The sequence below is a fragment of the Pocillopora verrucosa genome, chromosome 9 (genome assembly GCF_036669915.1).
Source record: "Pocillopora verrucosa isolate sample1 chromosome 9, ASM3666991v2, whole genome shotgun sequence".
Lineage (NCBI taxonomy): Eukaryota > Metazoa > Cnidaria > Anthozoa > Scleractinia > Pocilloporidae > Pocillopora > Pocillopora verrucosa.
The window spans coordinates 21,025,329-21,042,726 of NC_089320.1; the positions used below are offsets into that span (position 1 = coordinate 21,025,329).

General features: G+C 38.6%; 2 protein-coding genes across 2 annotated transcripts; one reads left to right on the top strand and one right to left on the bottom strand.

The window, feature by feature from the left end:
• Window positions 1-177: 177 nt before the first annotated feature.
• LOC131777044 (cell division cycle 5-related protein) lies at window positions 178-12,302 on the bottom strand. Its single transcript, XM_059093258.2, has 22 exons — window positions 12,130-12,302; window positions 11,826-11,929; window positions 11,532-11,562; window positions 10,413-10,543; window positions 9,828-9,958; window positions 9,596-9,692; window positions 9,218-9,268; window positions 8,719-8,795; window positions 7,929-8,032; window positions 7,341-7,420; window positions 6,643-6,724; window positions 6,397-6,555; window positions 5,805-5,976; window positions 5,212-5,357; window positions 4,878-4,958; window positions 4,507-4,603; window positions 4,213-4,334; window positions 3,506-3,805; window positions 2,578-2,667; window positions 2,198-2,281; window positions 1,490-1,618; window positions 178-842 (listed from the first exon to the last, which is right to left on the bottom strand). The coding sequence occupies exons 1-22, from the start codon at window positions 12,172-12,174 to the stop codon at window positions 729-731; spliced, it is 2,427 nt and encodes an 808-aa protein (XP_058949241.2). The 5' UTR covers window positions 12,175-12,302; the 3' UTR covers window positions 178-728.
• A 280-nt stretch (window positions 12,303-12,582) lies between these two features.
• Window positions 12,583-15,317, top strand: LOC131792801 (large ribosomal subunit protein bL19m). Its single transcript, XM_059110207.2, has 4 exons — window positions 12,583-12,738; window positions 13,321-13,424; window positions 13,755-14,068; window positions 14,860-15,317. The coding sequence occupies exons 1-4, from the start codon at window positions 12,615-12,617 to the stop codon at window positions 15,191-15,193; spliced, it is 876 nt and encodes a 291-aa protein (XP_058966190.2). The 5' UTR covers window positions 12,583-12,614; the 3' UTR covers window positions 15,194-15,317.
• Window positions 15,318-17,398: the final 2,081 nt, after the last annotated feature.

The window sequence follows — 17,398 nt, forward strand, 5'->3', positions numbered from 1 at the left end:
CAATTCTATATACAATTAATTTAAAACAAATAAAGAAATGTTCGAGTTGCATTCTTCTACTTACAGTGTTTCGTCTCAATTTTGAGGCAATGCTGTATGAAAGTATAACTAACTATTGGTGAGTATTTCTTACGTGTATGTGAAGGAATTCTATAATATATTTACAACACCATAAAATTAATAAACAACTCTTTTATTTCATACAAATTTAGTCTGGTCACTACAGTATCAAGAAGACTAGTCTGTTCTGGGCTTTCAGTTAGAAAAACGAAGCGCGATAGTAAATAAACGAGGGAGGCTTGGGTCGAATCAACTAACGAACTGAGAAGACGAGGTTTACCGATAAAAAATCAAAGGGTTACCGTCCGTGTAGGTGAATAAATATGGCGGCGACGAAGTGCTTTGTCTCGTGTTCACTTATTCCCTACGTCTAATTTCTAGTTCTCCCTTCGAATTGCTGTACACTTCCTTGAAAATTAATTCTGAGACTGTAGCTCGACAAAAACACCTCACTGTCATTTCAGCGTGACAATAGTTTCGAAATTGAAACTTCCAAGAGACAGATTTCCAATGACAACAAAGTTTCTCTTGATAGAAATCTTCAAGTCGGTTATTTGCAAGTGCACGTTAATGTCAGAAGTTGTCTGCGTTTTGAGATGTGTTAAAAAATCTTCGACACTAAGGCACTTCATGCCCTGAAAACGACGCAAGAGAAACAGAGTGGATTTTCAGCGGTGTTGCATCTGACTGTAGGTCGCGCCTCGTTCATACAGCAGGTTGGAATAACGAGTTTGAAGGTGGTTTTCACGATCGGTTTGTCTTCTCACATCGTCTCTCAGAGCCTGAAAGGAAACAGGAGAAAAAATAATCACCATGTAATGTAATGTAATGTAATGTAATAAAAAGAAGGTTCCCAAAGCCTTCACAGACCAACCCTCCCCCTCCCCCAAATTTAGGGAAGGAGATATAAGGATCGGACTGACAACTCTCTCGGTAGAGGACCCCACAAGTTTCCAATAAAATCATACTATTTACCTCAAGCACCTCTTCCAATTATTAAAAATTGATAATTCCAGGAGAAAATCTTTTTTTTTTCAACCATGAAGACAATGATGGCTTCTTGAACGTTCGGATTAAAATGTGAAACACTTACCCACCAGAAAATGATTATCATTTACACAAGTGTGTGCAGTTCCAGTCGTGGAACTTAAAATGGTGAATAAAAACACAACGTCGTACAAGAGTCTCTTTGACCAAAAATCGTGAAATCAAGCTGGGCAATAAAAGTGTTCCTTGACTCAAGATTCCTTGGATATCAATAAAGTTGGACGCTTGACGAGAGATACATGTAAGAGTTGAGATAAGGGGGTTGGGGGGGGGGGGGAGGGAGGGAAGAAGTCCTTCCCAATATTTCCACAAAGGTTTACCCTTTGGCCAGAAAACAAGACAAGTTTAGATTAGGAGTGAAAATAATACACTTTCTTATTACCTCAACTCTCTTGGGAATAGCTCTCAGTTCATGTTCTCTCAGGGAACTGAAAGTTTCTTTCTCCATGTGCGCCTGTTCAACTTGTTCGTAGAGATCGTTAATCTGTTTCGTCAAACCAACAGCTCGGGTCTGCAAGGAAATATATATCAGACCGAAACGCTGAGAGAATAACTCCCTAATACTTCTGTCCATAGAAAATATTAATATGTAAACTTTAGCCTTCAAAGTTTTCAGGCTCACTGACAAAAGAATTGGAAAGACTAAAGAAGCACAAACTTGCACATTACTGCCATATGCCATTCCTTTCTTTAGAAAAAGTTCGTCTTGGTATTTGCAAAGATACTGGATGTTTGGTTACTTAAACTGATTAAAATTCATTTTTTTGTCCCCTTTCAGACTTCAATTAAGCAATTCAGTAAGGGAAGTAACCTGGATTGTGTCAGTATGGCTTTTCTTAGCCCGGAAATTAAAGAAGAAATCTAGCATGGACCTGCCTACCCATCAGAATCAAAACGAAAACCAATCAAAATCAATCCTTAATCGTTCGCTCCAATTTAAGCTGTTCGATTTTTTTTTCTCTTTAAGTTCTAAAATTTTCTGTGCACTAATAAACGTTATGATGATTTTGGCTTTGGTCACGAGGCGTCAAGCGAAATGTGGTTTAAAACGTATCAAGTAAAATCAAACAGAAACAGAGTACGTTCTTACCTGGTAGCCACCGAGAAGAACTTTCAGTTTCTTCTCAACTTTGGCCGCACGTTTCGCGTCTTCTGTCATGTGTGTTCGGTTCATCTTTAGCAGTAATCAAAAGAAAAAGATAGAGAAAAAATTTGTCGTTTAGCTTCTGTTGTGTACCGTAATTATCATGCTCCGTGCGACTAAAATACTACGTGCAAAGAACTATCTTAGTGACATGCCGCGAACTTGGAATCTGCATAATTTTAGTTAAAATAGTTCCGTGTATGTCTTTCGAGTTCATTCTTTTATACAGCATATTTATTAATTTTTGTATATGCTCTTGTACTTAAGTAATAACTTCTATAGTCTACGTAACAATATACATTTACAAAGACGATGCAGTCTCTTACCTCAAGTTTTTTCTCCAAGGATTCCAGCCTGTCTTTCTTACTGGCCAAAGCAGCTCTTGTATATCGCTGCTGTGTCGGCAAAAACAAAACCTGTCGGAGACACGAGCAGTCAAGTTTGACAAATGGAACCTCTTTAATAGAGATTAATATACAGCTCCGAATCTTTCAACTAAATGGACACACATGGGGGCTTCCTTTAAAGACTTGACAGCACTTGTGCATCTAACCCTAGCCCTAATAAGATGACTAAGCTCAAAATCAACCTTCTCTGCAAAGACATTTCGTAGCTGAGAAGTGTTTAGAATCCTTTTCACAGCCTAGCGCATCATCTACATTTCTAACATTGTAGGTGGGGTCCGTTCATCAGTCTCCTCGCAGCCGTCTTTTGTCTCATCTCAACGCGTTTTTTACCCTCCCCCCCCCAAGCTTGCTTCAATTGGAACCACAATAATTTCCTGTAGTCGGCGCGAGACAGAGTTTGTTGCGTGACAAGACCGAACCATGGCTGCGAAGGAGACCAGAATCCACATGGTGGACTCGGATTTTTCTTGTTTCCGCCTTCGTGAAAAACGTTTATCGCAGCACCAAATAAACGTGCTACTTGATAGCTACAGTTTAACAGAGGCATATAACCTCCTTCGCCGCTATTGTGTTATCTCGTCGCGAAAAAAGCTTTCGCAAACAACGTTGCGTGACGGAACATAACCAAGGCTGCAAAGGAGACATAGTGAAACACCAATATTTCAGTTCAAAACTTGTCCCTCGCTACCCCCGTAGTTACGCTCACTGTTATATTGGGCAGCCAAAAGATAACTCTAAAGGGGCTTAACAAACTAATTTTCAGGATCCAAGTCATAATTTTATGTTACTACGAATTTACAAGCTAAACTATGTGGTGTTGAAGAAAGCGATAACTAAATCGCCCCACCTGAGCGTAACATTCCTCCCACACTTTAGTGTAGCTCTCAATGGGCAGATCTCCATGAGCCATTTTAGACTTGACGAATTCCATCTCCTTCGCCAGAAGCTCCTTCGCGTTACCGATCTCTTTCTCCGAAAACGATTCCAAAGGCTCATTTTGAAGAGCCGCTTGATTTGCTGCTATAACAGCCTGCGCAGAATTCTTGGATTTCTTGTGGGTCAAGTTTTCGATCTGTAGAGCTGTTGGATGATTGACGACGTCATGTCGAATCATGGTCACCATCTCTCGTTTGATGAGTTCTTCCGCCTAACGCAGAAAATTCGCAAAGCATTAATTTGACACGTAAAGATTTTTCAAACATAACGGTGTTTTCTTTTTCTCTGTCTTCTTTTGCTAAAAGAGCTCAGAGAAATGCGACTTGACTGAGGGTAACTGCATGGGAGTGTTGTTCGCGAAACTTCGCTGTTTTGACACGACAATAGGACATTAATAGAGTGCAAGAGCAAAAGATGTAGTAAACCGACGAACCCGTCACCAACGAGCGAACCAACGCAACAGCGAATTAACCCACTCATAGAGGGCAAAAACGAGCAAAAAGAGCGACGAACTTTACCGAAAGTATGTTAGTAATTGGCAAACCGAACCAAACTGGACCAAACCGAGCGAACAAAGTGTTTAGTTTAAACATTTACTACAGTCTTTCCTCTTTCTACCTGCTGTAGTCCTGTGAGGGGTGGTTCAACATTGGCCGGCCTTAGAACAGTAGCGTTAACATCCGATGGGCGTGGCATTTCCCGCTGTACGGCTTGGGACCGCCGTTTTAATTCTCTAAGTTCTGTAAAAAAATTCAACAAAACAACAACAGACAAGTATTTATACTCTGAAAAATCAAACTAAAAACAAGTAGGGCAAATTATGCTCGGAGAGTCTAAGCCAATCGTTGGTGATTAAATCTAACGCTCGCAAATCGAAAAAAGAATATCTTAGATAAGTGTCTAGTTCCAAACCTTCGGCAGCTTTCATGGCCATTTTCCTGGCATCGACATCTGCTGCATCTTCAACGAAGCCATTATCTGTAGTCTCCTCTGCTTCACCCTCAGCGGTCTGTTAGTAACAGAAGAAATTTCATGTTACATACTCTACTCGACTTGGGAAACGCGTAAAATCAAAGGGGGTGAAAAGAAATAAATAAACAAATAAACAAAAAATTTAATAGAAATCAAACATTGCCAAAGGAAAAAAAAGGAAAAGGCTTCTGATCATAGCTTGAGTAAACACCAAATTGAAACTATCACATCAAAAACTATTTTAAAGAAATCTCTACAGCGCTGAACATAACCCAAGTATGGGTACAATAAAAGAAAGAAAAGCATCTCACCTCAGGTAGTACTATCTCAAAGTCATTAGAAGGCGCTGGAAGTGATGCCAAACCCGCTTTCAACTGAGCCTTCAGTTCTTCCTGCATGAACACAATACAGTTTGCATTATACAGCATTCACGAAAAACAAGTCCTGTAAACATGATTAGCGCGATGAGTGGAGAGGGAGAGGGAGAGGGAAATGATACTAAACCCGCTCTCAAATGAGTCTTAGCTCTTCCTGCATGAACAATCACGAAAAACAAAGACACAACACAACACAACGACCCAGCTAGGGCTCGAACCCAGACCTCTCAACCCGAAGTCTAGCGCGAACACGTCAGAGAATTCTTACCTGTTGTTCTTTGGCTCTGTAACCTGCTTCATACTCCTCCAGCGACTCTTCTGGATTAATATTCAATTTATCTCTCACAGATGCACGCCCTGGTGTGGCAGAGCTTCCCCTCTGAGGGGTACTAGCCGTGCTACGAGGAGTGACGCCTGAGGACACAAAACACAGTTTACGGTCGAATGAAAAACTACGCATGGTACATCAGACGAAACAGAAAACGCAGAGAATTGTTCGTTTCATTTATATGCGTGTTCCATCGAGTCACAAACTGGAATCGTCAATTGACCTTAAAAGAGTACTTTCTGTAGATAATTAAATTTTTACGTAAAGTGTGTTACCTCTTTAACAAAAATAAGAGACAGTTTACAAAGTCATGCACACTAGAAATGTCTAATTAATTATTCGGTGTTTTCAACATTTCGAGACAGCAGTGATTTGAGAGAGCTGATAGTAAATGAGTGAGATTTTAAATGAGCGTTCAAGAGAGTGGTTCTTACTTTACTGAAACAACTGTGTGCAGATGTAAAAAAAGGACTTGAAGAATCACTGCAAGCACCACTCCAAGTACAGAGTGGTCCTTCACTTGCAACACTCACCCCCACTCTCTCCCTGAGGTGTCCTGTATGGTGTTGCTAGCATCATGTTTGGTGTCTGAATAGCTTGGTGTTTTGGGGTAACACCCTCAAAGTCACTCTGAGTGAGGGGTGTGTTCATACCCCCTTTCAAAGGAGTGTCCACATTAGATAAAGCCAGGATATTCTGGGCTTCCTGATGAACAGAACACAGTAAGTAGGTTAACAAATAGTTCATTGTGACAACATGCTTTAGTGTTGGGGATTCAAGAAAATAACTTGTTTCAGTTTATCAACCACAAAATAAATGTAAGCCACATACACAGGATAAAAAATTTGCAGGAATTTTATTTTAGCAGTTCATGAGGACTGATTTTTCTGCTAGGCAGTAATTTATTGCCATTTTTACAGCAGAACAGTAGTGAGGAAGAAACCAAAGGAATAACACAAGATCAAGAAAAATGTCTCTAACCCTGCCAGTACCCATATTTCTCTTCTCATAGATTAAACACAGGGGTAACTTATTACTGCAGATCAGGAACAAATCTCCAAGATCAGCATGAATTAAAACATTTTCACAGTGCACAGTGTATACTGGAAACCCTCCATGTAGTACCTGCAGAATTGTATCTTGTTCAGCAGGTGTTCGAGGGGTCCTCAGAGCATGGGCTGCCGCAGGAGTAACTGAATATTCACTCAGAAGGGCATTGGATGCCATGTTACTGTCTTCAACCGATAACCGAGCTGTCTCACTTGCTTGGCCCATCTTCACAATCTATATAAAATAAAAAGACAACAGATTTTGCAGGGTGTGAATTTGTGAACATAACAGATATATATGAAGATCATTCAAATTACAAACCTCCTCTAATTCTGTATCAGATATCTGAGGTTTGGGAAGAACAAGCTTGCTACGTTTCTTTACTGAGTCTGGATCATGAAGTCTGCAATGAGGACAAAATCAGCAGATGGTTTATGTTTGTGAAATTGTAATGGTAGTTTTGTTGTGCTTTTTTTTTTGGGGGGGGGTGTTGTTTACTTTCTCAGATGAGATAGAGTGGAGAATATTGTTGCAAATAAGGTTTTGTTATTAGTCACAGCTGCTGATTGTTGTCATGGCTTTTGGTTTTGATGCTTTTCATTACTGGTAATTACCAAATTCCTGTTGTTTTTTTCTGTTTTTGATATTTTCAGTCTTGCTATTTTTGAGGGGGGGATTGATGTTGTTTGGTTGTCAACAATTTTATGGGTGAGTTTAAGCATGATGCTTAAGAATGCTCTCTTTTTCTCTAATTTTGAAGATCAACACTGAAAGAATAGAAAAAAATTCATGTTCACAACAAAGTTGAATATTTGTTATGCATAACTTGTACAAATGGCTGAAAGCAGAGAGGAAAGTATTAGATTTAACTCTTTGCTCTTTCTTGTAAACATCATCCTTAACCTCTTGCTGCCATTGATGCACTTCTTATTGTTACAGTTTATACAGACCCTCATCATCAACTTAGCAGCTGTAGTTATTAAAACCAAGACAGCAGTTGCCAAAGCCATAATACTTACTTGTTAATTTGCATCACAGCTCCTGGAAGATCTGTCTCTTTTCGCTTTTTCATCCTCTCTCTGTCTTTCTTTCTTTCTTGCTGTAAAATGAAGTCAAATGAAGAAATCCATAGGCTCATTTTAAATACGTAGGTTTGATTTGCTCTTTAAGCCCAAAAATAATCAGCATAAATTTCTGGGCACACTATCAAGACATTGTCTCAAGAAAAACTCAAGAGGATCAAGACAAGCTAACAAAAGAGAAGCTGTCCTGATCTTTGACAAATTCTCACCATAGCTGTTACAACAATATGTATGGAGACTGGTGAGGAGAATTTATCTGTTGACTATGGAGATAAAAGGGTCAGGTTCATCATCACAATTCACTCCTTGCAACGTTAATCACAGTAAAGCCAATTTTCACACTTGTTTATTTTTTTACTATTCATAAATGGAGGGCACCCAGTAATTTGAGAAGACTAGCCACTTTCTATACTTTTTATTTGAACAAAAAGTTTTAACTTTTTGATCCTACAGTAGAAATGGATGCTGTCTTGTCTGGACTCTACTGAATATAACTAAATCTGGGAAGTGAAATTCGATCTTCACCTGCTCAACATCATCTCTCATTTTACCATCCAGATGATCCTGACGAAGTTTTTTGAAATCTGGCTGATAGTCAGGTAGTTCCTCCTCAGCTGTGTCATAGAAACCTACCAAAATATAAATGAATAAATATATCACCATCATTGTCAACCTCCTTATCACTGCCATTGTCAATTGAAACAGTCAAAACAAAAGTGTTCTCCTTTTCAGGCACTAACCAGAAAAATTGACCATCACTAGCAACTTATATTACTTGAAAATTCAACAGCTAAAAGGGTTGCTCTATCAGTTTGAAAATTTCTTTTACCTGTCATGCTTAAAATAGGGGAGAACATTGTTTCTAACTTAATTATTTATGCTCAATTCAAGGGCAGGGCAGGGGAGGGCAGGAAAGGTAGATGGCCAAATAGTCAGTGCATTGGACATTGAATCAAAAAAATATTTGTCCAGTGCCTGGCCCCATCTTTGCCTTGTGTTCTTAGGCAGAAATATTAACTGTTACAGTGCCTTTCACCATCAAGGAGAAGAGAGAGAAGCACCAAGAAGCTGAAATGCTGGGAAACAATAACATGTGGAAATGGAGCAACAGGCATAACCTCTTCATGCCACCAAAAGGGGGATGGGCTCTTTCACCTCCTAAATAGGTACCAGTCTTGTAAGCAGGCTTGATCTCAGGGTGAATTACATGTACATGTCTATGAAATATGCTGCTGTTACCCCTAACCCTCCCTGATTAAAGATTTTCAAATAAGTACATCTTAAACTTTACATGAATGTATCAACAGTACTCTACCTTGAGCTGGTTTCTTCTCAAACGGTATTTCAGCATTGTAATCCACTCCTCTCTTTTTCTTTCTGTGTTTTCGTATTCTTTAAGTTTGAAAAATAAAATTTAATTAAAAATATCTTAGTCAATAGTACATGAGAATATTATACAGTAATTCACATGTGAATTAGCCTTCTCAGTTTCATTTTCTTCATGGTATTTCTATCGTTTCTGCCCTCCATAGGAACTATCCTTTACGGTAGTTTCCTTGAAAATGTTTGAAGAAGGCATTTACTTAACCTGAATGAGGTGGAATTGACAAATGAAGAAAAAAATTAGGAATAAAGTGGGGAGAAAATTTAGTAAGTAAGTGGTTATGAATCTTACAGTAAGCAACGGACAATTGCTGGCTGACACATTTTTTATGAGAGCCCAAACTTGACAGGAAAGCTACATTAAAAGGAATAACAACTGGGCCAAGAATTTAAAGAAGACGGTAGGAAACTGTTGGTAATAATGAACTTACTCTATTCCAGCAGCTCTCAGTTCCCTCCTCTTCTGCAAGGCAGCCAGTCGCCTAACAAAAAAACATAATTCAAAATATCATACACCTGTTTGTAGAGTGTACATATACACACATGTACAGTAAATGCTCCGAGTGCCCCCCCCCCCATGGGAAGCTCTTATAAGCCTCTGGGGACTGTCATTCAATTCCTCTATTTCCCTTCAATGCCAACACATAATCATTATAAGCATCATAAGCATGCTGAATGAGAATATGGAGCATGTTCACTCAAATACCTTCACAAAAAAAAGATAAATAAATGAACTATTAAAGTTGATTGGCTATGTTATAAAACAAAGTTTGTATGATCAATTCTTAGACTCCTGTTTCCAACCTCACCTGGCTTCTTCAAGCTGTTTCTCTCTAGCTTTCCGCTTGGCCTTTTTACCCTGAGTATTAGCTAAACGAGCCCTTGCTTCAGACAGCATTTCCAACTCTGATCATTACAAAAAACAAAGAAACTTTATGAAAACAGTTACATCAACTAACAATTGATATAATCTACATGTACATCTCTTTTGTCTCACATAAGTAAATTGTAAGAGATCTTAAAAAGAAAGTTATCAAGTACCATCTTCATCCATGTCAATAGGGTCAGGTCTTGCTGGCTTTGTCTCAGGATTGGGATCAATTTCTCCTGGGCGAAGTTTGCGTGGGTCATCACCTTCATCTTTTTCCCCTTCTTTAGCTTGAGCTTGATCTCTGAGAAATAAATGAATAAAAAAGGGACTAAGTAAGTAACTACAAATCAGCTGCCATACATCCCACAGAAATTCTTCATCAACTGTTTTCTGGCACAGTTGAGTTTCAAGGGGTATTTTTGCGGGGAGGGGAAAATAGGAGAAGCTGGGAAAATTTTTCCATTAAGGCAGAGAATCAAAACCAAACTCAATCCACTCAAACAGGTATTGTACCTGGTTAATGGTAATGATGGAAAGTAAAAGATTCTCTCTTGTTTTTCTTTAATATAGCTTAGCTTGTGAGTGAATACATGCCCCTTTGGTATTGCTCAAATGCACTGGAAAATTGTTTTTATCAAAAACTCTCTGCCATAGGCCAAGATCACCTCTAGGGCTCAATTTTAATCCTACTCTTGCTCTAATTTCAGCCCAAATTGCTCAGCTTATATCTGAATCAATAAAATAAACTGGCTTACAAAAGGAACTCATATCGTTCCAAGCACTGTGATGCTGTGCGACCAATGAGAGGAGCAATGGTTCTCCATTGTGTTGGCATCAGCTTTGCTAAATGAAGCAGCTTTTCATCTTCTTCACGACTCCATTCAGTCTGTTCATGGCAAGGATAAACAGTAATAAAAGTTACTCCTGCTCTTACAGGTCATGAAATCAAAAGGAATCTAGATATTCTAACTTTGTGTCCCAGAGAAAGACAAACAGTAGTTTCTAAAGAGAACAGAAGAGATAAGACATGCATGCTCATATCAACTTGTGGAAAGTGACCAAGTTCAATCTTCTAGCGACATCATGTATATCCCACAAATTTGGTGAAAAACTTTTCTGGAATCTCATGATACACTTTTAGGGAATTTGAGAGTTTAAAAGCAAATCCCTGTTTACATCTAAAGCCCCAGCTTAAAATAAACATTTCCCATTTTTTCATACAACTTTTCATAATGTTCTTCACATCAGTTTCAAAACCCATTAAAAAGCTTCCCAATATACTTAGCTTAAAAGAGAGCCTGATGTACAACAATCCAAGAACAAAAGTTCAGCAACATAAAAATTGCTTGGGTTTAGTATCAATGTGTTTGATTCCTATCATATTGTTGATGTGTTGATGCAACTTTCTGAAGGAACTAGGGTGTTGCATTGGTGGTGGGGGGGGGGGAGGGAGGGGAGGGGATATTACAAGATGATTTGGTGTTATCAACTGATTTGATATTGTAAATTGGCCACTGTAAAGGGTTAATAAACTGATGTTTGGAGGGTTAGCCCTTTGTCACAGCTCTGACAAAGGGCTAATGCTCAAAGTTTCAGCTTTTAAATTATTTGTGCAGGCAAATTTTCCTTATAAAATCAGTTGATTTAACCCTTTCACTCCCAAGATCTAATTAGTAATTCTCCTTACTATCTTCCATACAATTCTTATGATGTTAGTTCAGAGAATTTGGTATTGGATCAACCAATAATCCCATGATTGATAATCTTCTCTATTCTCATCACCTGCCTGCTTGATATTGTATTGATATTGTAAGGAGAAATTCTGTCTTGGTCACTTGTGGGAGTGAAAGGGTTAACTAAATTGGCTTTGTTACCTTCTTAATGCTGGGGTCCAACCACTCGTACCTGATAAATAACAAAAAAACACAATACATCAGACAGCACAGTCACTAGTGATGGAGCACCATACAAGCAGGCAAACAATGAAACTACAGACAATTTGGTTCATACACTTTGACTCACACCCTTGATAAGTGAATACCATCTTGTTTACTTTCTCTCTCTTTCTATGCTGAGGACTTTTAAAACGCTGATCCTGGCAGTCTAAAGGACACTTCTCACATGAATGGTTGTACATTTCGAAAAAATAACCAAAGATCTACACCTACCACCTAGCTTTGCACTGCTTGGCTGACTTTCGATGTAACAAAGACGCGATTCTGGACCACTGGTTTTTTCCATATTTCATTACAGCAGCCTTTAGAATTTCATCCTAAATTCAAAATACAAATGAAACACGAGAATGGAACTTATACTTTGCTGTCTACTCCTTGTAGGAAGGAAACGAAAAAAAATTTGTTTAAACAGTCAGTCGGAGATCCATACTAAAATCATCTCACATTTTAGTCTCAATCGTGAAGAGTTTACCATCGGCACATAGACATGCAACAAGGATCTGGAAATTAGGCTTACCTCAGTGTTTCTCCAAACCCCTCCTTTGATTATGATCCGTGGCATGGCGTAAGGTGGAGTTTATTACCTGTAATATAGCTCGATTAAATGTCTGATTTCGAAATTCCCCTGCTTTTGCAGATATTTTATTTCATTCCAGGTACGATCCACGAGCAAACTACAAGCAAAAACGTTTTGATCCTTCCCAGCATTCCCGTGGATAGGTCATGCAAGTAGCAATGAAGTGTACCTACTTGTAGCGAGGGCTCGTCCAGCTCGTCTGTTTCGGGAATCGATACTTAGTCCAAATACGAACCAGCTTTTGTGGAAAGAGGAAGACGCGATAAAATAAAGTCACTACTGAAAGCTTTAATCCATAAATTTTTCATTTTTTTTCGCATTTCAGCATACGTTTTAATGTGCGAAATTGAGACAAGCGAACAGCGGTTTCTCTAATGATTACTGAGCAGTGGACATTGGGTACTAAAAATGCTCTAGGAATCAATATGGCTTCCAAAGTGAGGTCACGACTCAAATTTTTGTCTCCTCATGTTGACGAGAAAGTATTTAAAAGTCTGCAAAAGCGTATATCACCACGGAAAACATCCAAGGCACTAGAATCTGTGAAAGGTGGGTCTCGCGAGAGGGTTGAGGATGCTTTTAAAGGCCTCAAATGGTGTCGTTTCTGTTCAGAAGATATTGTTGTGCATTGTAAACTTGCTTGTAGGTTATCAACAAGCTTATGGAGCAAGGTCGATGTACTATTGTTTTTTAAAGGGCAGACTATTTTGTAAGCTGCAGTAAAGGGTGCTCTCCACGAAAATCCCATGTCGAATTCTTAAAAAAACTTTAATGCCTTTTCCTGTCTTTATATGCAAATCAGTTTAACTGGACAGAACAGAACGTTTTATTGACTCAGTATTAATTTATTAAATTAGATTTTAATAATTGATTTAAACAATATCAGATGGTGACATTCCATTTTTGGCACCTATTCCAATAGGATGGTCCCTTACATTTACTATGAGGATGCAACTGAGGGTTTTTGAGGCACAACCTGTAACAATGAATTAGTGACAAGAATTGTGTCTCCTGTTTTCAGAAAAAAAAATTATAAAATGGGTACCTTATTCCACAGAAAGGAGTTATTCCAAAAGCACTTCAAAACAAATGCAAATTAAAAGATTATGGCTTTTTTATTTATTTACATAGAAGGAGATGAGACTATTGCAGTATCTCAGCAAGAGGTCAGTGTTGATGGGCAGCCTTTATCAGCACAAAACAAAGAGAAACTTGTTCAAAAGAAGAAACCAAAGGTACAGTCAATCCTGTGCTAGATTGTTTCAATAGGAAATCAGTTTGTTTGAGAGATAAACAGGAACAAACAAGTTTTTCTTTTAACAAGGTGACAAACAGAATATACATATGTAAGAAAGTGCCATCTTCATGTATTTCCAAGAATGAATATTATTAGCCTCAGACATGCAGGTGGGAATTGAACTAAGAACTACCTAGAACAAGTTGTATAGTGGAGGATTTGAAAGTGGAATTTGTGTACATCAAACCAGCACTCTAAACCTCCCAGCCACACTGCCTCCTTTTAGGTGAACACAATTTCAATTACTTTGTGAATTGTACTTTTTCAGATAAGAGTGAATATTAACAAGTGGTACCGCAAGAACACTTCATTGCTAGACGTTGAGTCAATCTACCAGACACGCCCAAATGCTAAAACAGCCTTGGTGGGCACACAACCTGAACCCCGCTTTATTTGGAAAGAAAAGGACTGGCCCAATGGGTTCCCTGATTCTCCAGAAGAGGCCAGCACAGATGTGGTGACTTTCTTAGAGCAGAGAGACTGCTATCATCGACTGCAGGCACTTGGTGTCAAAAACTTTTGTGTTGGTAGTATTGTAGCTGTGACTAGGTCAGATCCTCTCATTGCAAAAGGAAAAGTCAGGTGAGTGTTTGTTTCTTTATGAGCACAAAAAATGTTAAAACAAAAACAACATTGTAATAAGCTAATAAAACCAAAACCTTAAGTAAAGAAATGGCTGTCACCGAGGATGAACAAAGTTGTGCAAAAGGAAAAAAACAAACAATATTTTTAAGACTTCAGCAGCATTTGATCAGTGGGTAGTATCAATTTTTATCACATGGCTTGGTGGTCTTGAGGTAAATTGGAATGTTCTGATTGGTTGTTACTAAATCAATATTTTTTCCATACTGGTCATAAGCTGTGTATTTTTGTTCACAAAGGCCAGTAAATTCAAAATAAACAAGTTAAGTCCAAGTGCCATATAATAAACTACTCACTTACCTCTCTTGCTCCAGCCATACTGGGGAATATTGGCCCTTCGTTGTTTTTTTCGGACAGACCTTACTGTGCTCAGGCCCTACAAAAACATCCGCAGGCCAATGTTCCTTAGTACCACCCTCACACTCAGTTAGTGAGAAGTTGATCATTCTGTTGGTCAATAATCATGTTTCAAAAAAAGAGGCTAGTGTTCTTGGGACTGCAAATATTCTGCAAAGTTTTGATACTTGTACCTTCATGATGGATGGCTCTTTACCAGAAAGAAAGCAATTAGATGAAATTGTTAGTCAGAATAGATATCCATTATTAATTAGAACTAACTAGGAAGAATTCTTAAGGTTAAAGTTTAATTTTGATGTAACATTATTTGACAAATAAATTAATGAATTGTTGGGGTTTTTTTCTTACAAAGTTTTTTCTTTCGTTTCCTGCAGGTTTGTGGGTATCTGTATTTACAAAAGTCGTTGGCAAAATTCCTTAGGCGCCACCTTTACTTTACGCAATGTAATAGACGGTGAACCAATGGAGGTGAACTTTCAGTTGTTCTCGCCACTTATTCAAAGCATCGAGGTCCTTAAGCATGAGACAAGAGGGGAGGATGCCCTGTGGTACCTAAGGGACTACCCTCCCTCTATGAGCACGGTGAATGAGAAAATGAAGCCACTGCCGTACACGAAAGAACCCTTGGAGTATGTTGAAACTGAAGAGACTAAGCGGGAAGTTGAGAAGTGGTTCGAGCAAATCTGGAGAAAGAAAAAGAAGTATTAAATTTTTTTAAGCTTTTTCAAGAACTGAGAGCTGTCTGAAGACTTAAGCTGTGGAAGACGATCAGCTATAGAAAAACATGATTGTCGGAGATCATCGAACAGATTAAAGACTTTTGTGCAGCACAGTCTTGTCAATTTTCATTTATTAACGTGTTGTAGGCATTCAGTTAGTAACCGGGCGCCTGGAGGGGAAAAAGAAGAGGGGTTTGAAACGGGTCGTGTCTTGCAGTTCAACGGCGTGCAACTGCGTACAGCAAGAAGTTTTTTTCTCTGCAGTGCTATTGCGCACCGTGCACAACTGGGCGCAAGGAATAGGTGATGTTGCCTTTTTTTAATATATTTGCTGCCATTTTTTCTCGAATCAAATGGTTTGGTGGATTTATTACACTGAAATTTTTAAATTAATGATAATATTTAAAAAATTATTCGCCAAAGGCTAATAACTTTTTCAGTAAAATTGCTTAGATACTTTCGAATTCTGTCGTAAGAATTCGTTTTGATATTAAAAACCATTCGGTTTCAATTGGTTCCACCAGAATTTGATAGGTTTATATCATTTAATCGACAAAATCTTCAAATCTTTCTTTTGAAAGGTTACTCAAAAGGTAATAGCATCTTTTGTGCTCTTCAGAATTGAATTTTCTTTATTGCGTTCATCACTTCGATAGCACTGTTAAAACGCGAGGCAGCCATTTTTGGAATTTAGCTCTCCTGCTATAGTCACATTGCGCGAGGTGATTATAGTAATCCTCGACCAATCAGAGCGCGCGCATCACTGTAATTACTCGAGCAATTATATTTAAGAAATATAATGATCATTTTTTTAGCACACAGCCGTGTTTGACGCAGTTATAACCCACAGAATCTTCGCGCAATTTCAGTGTGGCGAGCAGGTGATGAAAATTATTCCCCAATATCCCTTCGATCTTTTTGTTTCTTAACGGCCGAACGATTTTGCAAAAAATTGAACATGATATTCCGCACGTCAAGATTTTCTTCTTTTTTAAGCATAAGTGATGGGCTCCTTGCGTTAGCATATTTGGCACTATCTTCAACCTGATCCGAGTCCATGTCAAATACCATGTTTTTGAGCACTTGGAGATGGATCTCGAAAAATGGGCTCGTTTTCAGGATAGCGACGTTTGTGTGATCATTTTTATCAATCAGAAGGAAAATGAGCAAACGTTGGTGATTACAATTAAGGTGGGACGATGACTGGCAATTGGTACATGAAAGGTTCAGCAAATAAATCAGTTACAATGGAATGAAGGGAGCTGAAATCAAACTACTGTGGAAAGCCAGTGAAGAAAGGAAATATTAAAAGTTTCCAGTTTTTCATCCGTTATGGAGAGTTAAAACTTACTTAGTCAGAAATCAAAGCTTGGCTTTTCCTAGGCCGGCAAAAGTTTATAGGTGACGCATGATTAAAGCTCAAAATTAACACGTGACGCGTGAATTTTACAGAAAGGCAGAGTAAATTAAGATCTAAAGTCTTCCCTTTTAAATTCGTGACCCGTGAAATACCCCAGCGTAAGGGTAAACGTGACGAGTGATTTATTTTCAATATTTGTGCGCAAAACGGGATCAGTACCCACTGCTCCCCTCCCTCCCCTCCTATTTGCTTTCCACTCCTCTCAGATTCTTGCACAAAGAAGCAGGAAAGTCCTCTTCAGGAAAACTCCTGAAATGATGATAGGAAGTAGAAATTTAGCAAGCTCTTCAGTTAGTCAAGTTAGATTGGTTTAAAGATTAATGAAATGCCAAAGACGTCATGGACAGCTGTAACGGCCTCAGTATTTTATCGTTCCTGTCAGAATGTCGAAGGAAGCCGCACGTAGAACGACGGAACAACAGAATAACATGCATTGTAAGTTTCAGAGTGAATGATAAGAATTCACGACGTCACTGAGATTAAGTCGCACGATATACCGTGGAACGTTCCGATTACGTCACGAAGATCTTTTCGGCACGAAAGATTACGAAGATATCGGTTCTTCAGTTTTGATTGCCTAAAAGAATCGCAGCAGTAACCAACGATTGATTTATGTATTCCTCTTGTAGATATTAAAAACACTTCATGAAGATTAAACAAGAAATATCTTTCGCGAGTTTACCTGTTCCGTGACTTGGGCTAAATTGAGTGACCTTCAGAGAGGTTCAAGAAAAAAACTTATTGGAAAAGTAGGAAATCATTTATAAATTTTTC

Coding starts and splice junctions, on each gene's coding strand:
- LOC131777044 (XM_059093258.2), bottom strand. CDS start 12,174: ATGCCACGGATCATAATCAAAGGAGGGGTTTGGAGAAACACTGAG. Junction 8,796..9,217: donor CTGAGAGCTGCTGGAATAGA/GTAAGTTCATTA, acceptor TCAAACTTAAAG/AATACGAAAACACAGAAAGA. Junction 3,806..4,212: donor CCCTCACAGGACTACAGCAG/GTAGAAAGAGGA, acceptor TTTCTGCGTTAG/GCGGAAGAACTCATCAAACG.
- LOC131792801 (XM_059110207.2), top strand. CDS start 12,615: ATGGCTTCCAAAGTGAGGTCACGACTCAAATTTTTGTCTCCTCATGTT. Junction 12,739..13,320: donor GGCACTAGAATCTGTGAAAG/GTGGGTCTCGCG, acceptor TTATTTACATAG/AAGGAGATGAGACTATTGCA. Junction 13,425..13,754: donor TTCAAAAGAAGAAACCAAAG/GTACAGTCAATC, acceptor GTACTTTTTCAG/ATAAGAGTGAATATTAACAA.